This window comes from Pseudochaenichthys georgianus, chromosome 8, assembly GCF_902827115.2.
Source record: "Pseudochaenichthys georgianus chromosome 8, fPseGeo1.2, whole genome shotgun sequence".
In the NCBI taxonomy this organism is placed as follows: Eukaryota; Metazoa; Chordata; class Actinopteri; order Perciformes; family Channichthyidae; genus Pseudochaenichthys; species Pseudochaenichthys georgianus.
The window spans coordinates 15,376,074-15,385,328 of record NC_047510.2 but is presented as its reverse complement, the minus strand read 5'-3'; the positions used below and the strand labels follow the sequence as shown (position 1 = coordinate 15,385,328).

The window sequence follows — 9,255 nt, the reverse complement described above, 5'->3', positions numbered from 1 at the left end:
CAAGCCATCTTGGGCATCTCATCTTGGGTGCAAATTCATCAATGTTTGGGCTCAGGCTCTGAACTGAGGAAATCCTCAGGATTGAGTGAAGGTGTGCATGCAATATACCGGCGGGCCAGATCGAATAGTAATTAGAAATTATCCTGCGGGCTGAAATTAAATCCACCACGGGCCTGATTTGGCCCCCGGGCCTTGAGTTTGACACATGTGCTAAGTACCACAGTCTCTTCTCCTAAGTCCTTTTGAATTCTCCTATCCACTATCCCTTAACCCCATGACGTTTCACACAGAGGTCAAGGGATAGATGGTAGGAGCGGATTTTTTGATTATCCGACCGCAACCCAGGAGGGGTGGGGACCTTTAGCGTACATTTTCAACTAACAGGCAGACCCCTGGTTGGTAATAGACGAGTTGGGATCGCGAAGAAATGCTCTCCGCTGCAGTGGCGGTTCTAGACCAATTTGACTGGGGGGGCCAGGCTGGGGCCAGTTATTTTCTGAGGGGGGCACAATAAATGCGGGACGAAAAAGACAAAGACAATATGAAGTAATTGCGCATAAGAAAACAATGTAATACAGTTATTGGTATTTGTTTCAGTACACATATTTATTAACACATATTAACCTTTTTCTTACTCAATATCAAGCCACACTTATTGTTTTTACTTCGGCTTTTAGTGTTTGTGTGTGCTCAGGATGAGTTTCACACTGTCCCGTGGTGTCGCCGACCAGGAAACCTCGCAACGTCCCGACCAATCAGAGTACACTGGGCTCACAGGGAGGGGGGGGGGGGGCAGGAGCTCCAACAAGCCGTTTAGGACAGAGAGTGAATACCGGTGAATACACATACTTTACAGAGATGCTGTATGAGAAACCAATGTGAGTTTGGAAAATTGCACAATATAAATCTATTTTAGTATACCTCAACAATGGAATTATGATCAGTAGAAATGGCCATGACATGGGACCTTGAAGAAACAAGGGAACCAAAATATTGTATGAAGGACTTATACCCAGCAGTATGTCAAGTCATTTCATTTAACTAAAAGTTTGAAAGCAGGACTTTTACTTGTATTGAGAATTTTTGCATTGTTATTTTTATATGAGATGTGAGTACTTTATCTACCACTGCGCTAGATGAAAATCTAACAGCCACTTATCTGTTTAGTTATTTTCCATTGACAAAATGACGTTTGTGGTTGTATATCTATCTTAAAGTGAGGTTAGCAAAACTAATTCAACATTTTTATTTTTAATATTAAATTGAGTTGAAAGGCTGTCTTGGTATCCCGACCCTGGTAACATGGCTAGTCTTGCTGTTCACCAAAGGAAGATGTCTATCAGACCTTGTAATCAGACCTCCGATTCCAAGGAAGTTGAAATTAATTGTATTTTTCCTTCTAAGGAATATAAATGTAGCTGTGAACATCTGCACATTGTGATGACTTTCAGAGACTTTGAATGTCTCTCAAACTTAGTAGACTAAAGAAAACGTAAGGAAGTACCACTTTTAATTAAAACAAGGTAATAATGATTTGAACATCAAATCACACTGTAATCGGTTATTTTTAAGGTTTGTTCCCATCTAGTGGTTGCAGCTGGTATGAACAAAATATCTAAACTAAGGTTTAAAGGTTAAATATTAGCCATGGATCTCATGAGCATTGTACATTTGTCTTCAGAAATCACGGTGATCCACATATGTAGGGAGTAAGAAAAAAGGGTGAAATATGTTGGAATAATTTTGGCTTTAAAATGAGTTTTTTACAGCAATGTTGATTTGAAATTGTAGGTTCCATTCCTAAGTAATAAGTTGGTAAGTAATATATTGGAGCGTGCTGGTAACCTTCAAGTAGTTGGGTGTCGCAGATAAAATGGTAAAACGTCTGTTCATCCAACGGCTAGATTTATGCTAATTATTGACATTCGCAATGTAGATGAATCTGGTATCACTTTCAACCACAAAGAGACAGTGCCAGTAAATAACCTCAAGCATGTGTTCTTGGAAACTGACATAGAAAAGATTTTGTTTATTCCTACCTGTTTATTATATATATTAAAGATATTTTTATATATATATAGACATTTTATTCATTGGGATAAACCCGGATAAACCCCTTGAGATGCACCATCTCGTTTTCAAGGGGGTCCCGATTTATATTGCAGACATTGACAATTCTCCACTCTACTTAATACAGGTTGATATGTTGGAAAAGAGGGTCTCTCTTGTCCATTAACATCATGGCAGGATGTGTAAATGATGCATGTGGCCGTTTAAGTGACTGTTTGTGCGCCAAATATCTTAATGTGGTATGTGCACAGTGTTCGTGTGCTGAAAACATTTGTCAGGTATGTGTTTTGGTTGTATGAGTTCTTATGAGACATTCAGTCACGAGGGCAGCAGGCCTCATGCTAAGCAGCCCAGGAATGCACCGGGATCAGCTGTCCCATGACCCCATTACTGCCCCCCTCCGGCCCGCCTACTCCATCACACCTCCCCGTGAAGCCATTCTCCAGTCACAGCGAGGTGGGGGTGAGGACAATATAAAGAGTCACAGCTGGTGAAATCCTACAACTTTATCTCGACATGTAACTCAGAGCTCCTGGAATCTGGTGGATTTCAGACAAGCATCATCAGATGGGGTATTGAGAAGAAAATGCTGGTGATAATGCACAACATTGTCACACATTATGCAGGATACAGATTTGTCTCCAACCCTAAGGTTTTTTAAAACATCTGATCCTGAGAGAGGAGTCATGTAGACGTTTCAACCCCTGGCTTTGCTGATTCATCCCTCTCTCCTACAGTGGATCAAAACTCTGTCGAGCTTGAGTTCAGTGTGGTCTGCCTATGATAGGTCTCCACGCTTGGTCACTGTAGACTTTACCAGGTCACGTTACCTACAGGCAACAGGTCTAAGTCAGACAGCGTGTGGAAACAAACTAACTTGAGGGATTTGTAATACTAGGTGGGAGACGCAAAACAGAATTGCATCACAGCAGCCTTTTTTCTTCTTACAAAAATAATAAATACGCCCCTAACACAAATCTTGACAGGAAGCATGCTGCGTTTCTTGGGAAACCACCGTTGTTAAGAGATGTTGAGCAGAGACAGAGGCGAGCCTGGATATGTCTCTTGTGCAATTTACTTCATTCAAAATGGCGTAACCTGTGTTTTAGAAGAAGCTGGCAGCAGCTTCATCACTGCTGAAGGAGGGGGTTGTATGTATGGGGTAGAGGAGGGGATGACATATTTAGTGGATGCTGTATAGGTGACAATGGGACTTTTGTTCTGCTTTCTGCCTTGTGATGGTGTCACATGGGCTCTTTAGCGGAAGTACTTATTTACCCCTGGCAGCTTCTCGTCTACTCCAGATACAACACACACACACACTCCAGAATAACTTCTTGTTGGTTGCTGATGTCAGAAAGTGATTTTTGCGTACTATGCCAATAAACACCTGTACTATCACGAACATGTCACATATCCCCACGAGACGCTTTGCTGCTCACTGGAGTCAGGGACGGTACCCTTACATGACTGTGTGTTTGACGTAAGGAACAGGTTAAGTACTTTCTCTATTAGCCCCATTAGTCTGATTTCATTACTTCCACAACCTTCTCTATTGATTATTCATTCCGTCTGGTTGCAAAAAAGCAGCCCCCAAACACGTCTTCTACAAACCCCTTTCTTCTGCCAAAATAAAAACTCTTTTGTGTTGTGTGTTTGTTGGGGTTAGGGTTGCTGTGGCACAGCCTAGCTTAATCAGCATGTAGTTACTAGACATTTTTTGCTTTATTTTAAGGAGCCCAGCGGGGAGTTTTCCACTGAAACTAAAACCAGGTGGAATGAATGCAACAGAAATAGGTGTGGCCATCTATTTACTGGTGTTTATTTGGAAGTGCATACCATACACACAACATATCTACCATAATCCAAATGGAGCACAACTTCCTTGATTTTATTTCCCTTTCATTTGATAGCTGGCAACAGCCACCAAATGAAAGCCAAACATCTCAACTTCTCTGGGTATCAACTCCCTACCTCTCTCTGGTTTTGTCTGACTTCCTATAAATGTGTGCTTCCCTCACTTCTGCCGGCTGCTACTAGTTACTCCCTTGATACAGCCAGCCATGTTAAAAGCAAGTTTCCCATCTGCTGAGAGGAGACTTCCCTTCCTTGGCCCCCAACCTCCAACTCCCTCCCACTTCACACTGAGAAAGTGAGGAATAAAAGATGCTTGTGTGTGCAGGCAGGAGTTTGGTGGGTTTAAGCAGTCATTCTCTGCCCCTCACTTGCTTTGCCCCATATTGGTTTTATACATTTCCTGATACGCAAAAAACACATTTGCCTCGAGGCAAACTGTGGGCTAATTCAGTACTGGGCACTCATGTTACTGCCTCCTTTTTGTGCAAAGGGGAGAGGGGCTTAAGGGGTGTGGGCGGAGGATGGCTGGGGGAGGGAGGGGAAAGCAGAGAGAGAAGTCTGGGGCTCTGGGTTGGGGGCGGAGAATAGAAAGAGCTTTGGCACAAGGGTGGAAAGTAGGATTGTGAGTTTGACTGTGTGAACACATGAGGACATAAGATATGTGGATTAAAGAGACATGGCACTGATTAAAGTAGGATGTAGAGCAACAAAAGATTGGTTTCTTTTCAGCTGACCTGGACCCAAACAGGAAGTGAGGAAGGACAAAGTAGAGGCACACAGAAGACAGAAAACTTGCCTGAACAAGAGGCAGAAAACGGAGAAAGGCAACTGAGGAGGCGTTCTCTCACTCACTCGAAGGAAGAGCAGAAACACTGAGTCAAACCAGACGGACAGACAGACAGGAAGAGGATAAAGAGGGGGGAGTAAGGTAAAACAAAACATAAGAAAGCTGAGAGGCAAAAGATTAAACCTATTGAGAGAGAAAGAGTGTGTGTGTGTGTGTGTGTGTATGTAATTTTAGACAAGGAGAGAGAGAGCACCAATGAGGGAGAAAGGAAATCAGGAAACAGAAAGCAGACATAGGGTGAGTGTTCATCAAGGTGAAGCAGAGAGAAAGACAGTGAGGGGGTTAGCGAGTGAAGTTAGTAGGAGTGGAAAGGTATGAGGGGACAGCTCTTGAAGTTATTCTTCTCTTTGGTGATCACTCTCTTCTGTCTGGGGAGCCTGCTGACCACTGTCATCTGGTATATGGCCAACAACAAGTACGTGTTTCCCAACCTTTTTCAATCACACACACACACACACACACACACACACACACACACACACACACACACACACACACACACACACACACACACACACACACACACACACACACACACACACACACACACACACACACACACACATGTTTTACAACTCATGTCATTCTTTTTGTCAAAAGACACAAAACTATGGAAAGTGTATTAGTACAAAATGAGTTGTCAGTTCACGTCTCTGATCGTACCAGGTGTAGAGTATTGACTGGTACTTTGAGAGGTGCTTGTTCACCTCCAGGCTGAGACGCCCCTTTAGCAAGGTACGCGACCGCCACATTGTTTCCCTAGTGCTGTATCGTACCACCGCAATGCTCTTGATACCTAGGATAAGGTAAATGCAGAGGCTAGATTTCAATGTATGTCTACATACAATACATTTACAATTAGATTATATCATTATTACTACAATAAATATATATGTATATATACATATATATTATTCTTTTACGTTGTATGTCATATTTTACAAGACAAATATCGAATGTGGATTCAATTTGAAAAAATATTAAGCATTCTAATTGTAATAATAATAGTGGAGAATGTGGAAAATTGATTTGCAAAACGTCACTTTTTAAGTTAATTTATTTTTAAATGGTGTTCTGTTAAGTATCTATGTTAAGAAAGTGAAAAGCAATTTTTGTAACAGAAATGGCCAAAACCCTAACCCTGAAACCCCATTCATTCATTCATTCATTCATTCATTCGTTCATTGGAAGTGCTATATTAGAGGCAGTTTTAGAACACCTTAACTGTCCTGTTTCTGAGCTGGCGCAACAACCAATACCCATAAACACCCTCTATCAAAGACTTTTTACATACTTCATAACAGGAAAAGAACAGGACACATAACTGTAAATACGAAACATACCATAGATTACAGACATTACAAAACTCTGACCACAGGGTGCACACATCTCTTGCTAAAATATACCAAAGTTGCAAAGGTCTCTGCACATGTGTGTGTACATTGGTTGTTCATTAAGAGAAGAGACTTACCATTGCTTTACCTCATGTCAACAGTAGAACCACACAAAATATAACATTAATGTGGCTTGAAGCTAGAAGTGCATGCACATAGAAGTTTATGTTTAACCATGTAGTTGATTGTATAAAAGCATTTACTGCTTGTACTCCCTTACTTTACATTTCTGTTGTGTTTTAGGGGGATCAGAAATGTAATATACAATTCAAAAACATGTTTTGAGTAGTCTTTAATCCAGACAGCTAAGAGTAGTTATGTTTCCTTACCTTAGGCCATTCATACCTACAAAGGCAGCGGGTCCTCTTCCACCCGTCATGTTTTACAGTAGCAAAGAGACAAATCATACACTGGCTTTGGATAGGGCCTTCAATTAAGGAGTGTAATGATGCCATGGCCTATGAGCAAGGCAAAGGTGCTGGAAGTTATATGCCAAATCCTTCACACTGTCCCTTTAATCAAGATTGCTTCCTTTAACATAAAGTTGCATGGAATGAATCAATACAACCGATAGAAAAATAACTAATCTTTGTCTGACACCTGTCCTGTTTCTCTCTTGTTCACTCCACAGTAATGTGGAACCTCAGAGGCCGCACCCTAAAAAGAAAAGCACCCCTGACCCCTCTGACCCTTGTAAAGGCTGCAGGTGAGGCCAAAAACCATTACTGTTTCTATTCAGAGGAGCTTTGTGTTCATGCTTGAATCATATCAAGACAAAACAGCACTACAGTGATAAAACACTTGACTTTGTGTTTGTGTGTGTGGGCCACACAGAGAGGTCATCGACAATGTAATAGAGCGTTACTCTCAAACCTGGAGGAAGCAGGAAAACAATTACCAACAATTCAGGTAAACTACGACACAGGTATTTTACTTTATTTTTAACTTTGGAAACAACAAAACAACCGCTATACCATGTATATGTTTGTATACATGTCCCTGGGATGTACAATCAATATGATTTAAAAGGCAGTTCAAATAAATTGTACATTAAGCCGAGTACTTCAATAAACTATCATTACCTAACTCCAACACCATATTGTTGGGCCAACTCACCTGATTGACATGTTACACAAAAAGCTGAAATATTAAAACTGGTCTTTTAAATATAAATGCAATGCATCAAATTAAAGAGTACTAGTTTCAAAGATTGACAGAAAAATCAACAGATTTGTAGAATGTGTTTTGCTCTTGTAAAAAATAAGTACAGAACAGTCAGAAGAAAGAAGAAGAAGTGAGAATAGAAGTATAGATAAAAGCAGAGGAACTTGCATTATAAGGTCATATGAGTTATGGAAAAACAGAAAGACTTCCCCTGAAGGACCACACTCTGCTTCTACCAACCTGGGTCTCTTTATTCAATTAAAAACAGGAAATTAGAATCTTCGTATTTATAATCTGAACAAACTGCCTGAATTATGAAGCGTTCTGTCTTTAACTCCCCTGACCTTCTTGTAAGTTGTTTAACAAAGTCCTTGTGTTTCCCCAGCTCTCAGCTGAGCAGGCAGTGCCATGGTTTGGACAGGGCTATCATTACCCAGGCCAACACTCCAGTGGGATCAAAGATTGTGTACGATGGAGATAAGAAGAAGACCCTCAAGGTGACCCCCGAACTTTTCAGCACCTTTGCAAAGGTATGTTGTTTCTCGTTTGTGAATATAACCACAACATCTGCTGCTTATTGCCTTCATTGTTCCAAATGTATTACCTCAGAGATTATCTATTACTTAGCTCTAGTTTTGCCATAAGTCATGTATTTACTCACATGTTGACTTTCTGGTTTAGTTAGGGGCTCACATTTACGAAAATACAGAATAGATTCAAGCTAGATTTGCAGAATAAGTTCAAACTGAGCTGCTGGACTTTGAAATCCTTTGTTGCTGTCATACACGCCAGTAGACAGTTTTAAAATTGAAAAACCAAAATTGAAATAAAAGGTGTTTTTCTTTATCATGGTCAAAAATGGATTTACTAAACTTAAAAAACGGGATGATTTTCATTTTCTACTTCTCAAAACAAAAAATAAAATCACTAGAAAACAGAAACAAAATAACTACCGGTTTTTCATATTCTGCTACCGGAAGTTACCTGACAAAATAAGAGCGCAGATGAGGACGGTCAATCCGTGTATCTATTTGTTGGGTCCATTTGTTTTCACAACGAACACAGCCAAGACACATATTGAGCCCAGAAAATGAATGTTATTAGGGGCTGTAAATATAATAGGCCTCATGGGCGTAGGAAGCATCCTGAATGTAGGGGGGACATTTTTAACAGGGGGTGTGGGGGTCCTCCCCCACAAATAAAATAGATTTCCTGTATTCTGGTGCGTTTGATACTTTTATGTGGCTATACTAGCATGAGGAAAATTATGGGTACATTTTGTAATTTCATCCAGTAGTAAAGAAAGCAAACATATTTGATTATTAATTCAGAGCCGTCTTTGAATTAATAAAAAAGTTTAAATGCCAATTTTTTGTACATTTATATACAACAATAAATATTTGTGAGTGCATTGAGAGATATTGTTGTGGAGAGTCATTTATATATAAATCGCAAAATACATTTGTGAATCCTTCTGTGAGCATTTATTAATATTGAGACTGATCTGACTCCATACAGATGTTAAGTTCACCTAGGAATGGTATCATTGACTTAAATGTTCAAATAAATGTTGCTCTTCTGTCTATATTGGTCATATGATGCCCCTTGACTGAAATGTTTCCTGTTCAATATCCCCACTGATTTCCTTAACATTCTGGGATGAGAGTCCACATCACAATTTACTCTAAACTGTCATTTCCCTTTCATCACTCACCTCAGCAACGGACCTCTCTCCACTGTCCCTGTGTTCTGCCTCTGACTCACTCTCAAGCGCCTAGATGTCAAGAGAGGTGGTGAAGTGATCATTATTTATTGAGCAGTATACTCTTTCACATTGAATCATAACAAGTCATACTGAATGTAAATACAACTGACTCTAAAGTAAGTCCCAGTCTGTGACATTGGACATTTTGAAGACTCAAA

At 40.3% G+C, this 9,255-nt stretch overlaps 1 protein-coding gene across 1 annotated transcript in view; it reads left to right on the top strand.

The window, feature by feature from the left end:
• The first annotated feature begins 4,510 nt into the window (after window positions 1–4,510).
• Window positions 4,511–9,255, top strand: part of LOC117451664 (alpha-2,8-sialyltransferase 8E-like) — a 12,351-nt gene continuing 7,606 nt past the window's right edge. Inside the window, exons 1-4 of the mRNA XM_034090065.2 lie at window positions 4,511–5,189; window positions 6,800–6,874; window positions 7,003–7,077; window positions 7,718–7,862. Of these exons, the coding sequence (XP_033945956.1) occupies window positions 5,089–5,189; window positions 6,800–6,874; window positions 7,003–7,077; window positions 7,718–7,862 (396 nt within the window). The 5' untranslated portion in view covers window positions 4,511–5,088. The remainder of the gene's footprint in view (window positions 5,190–6,799; window positions 6,875–7,002; window positions 7,078–7,717; window positions 7,863–9,255) is intronic.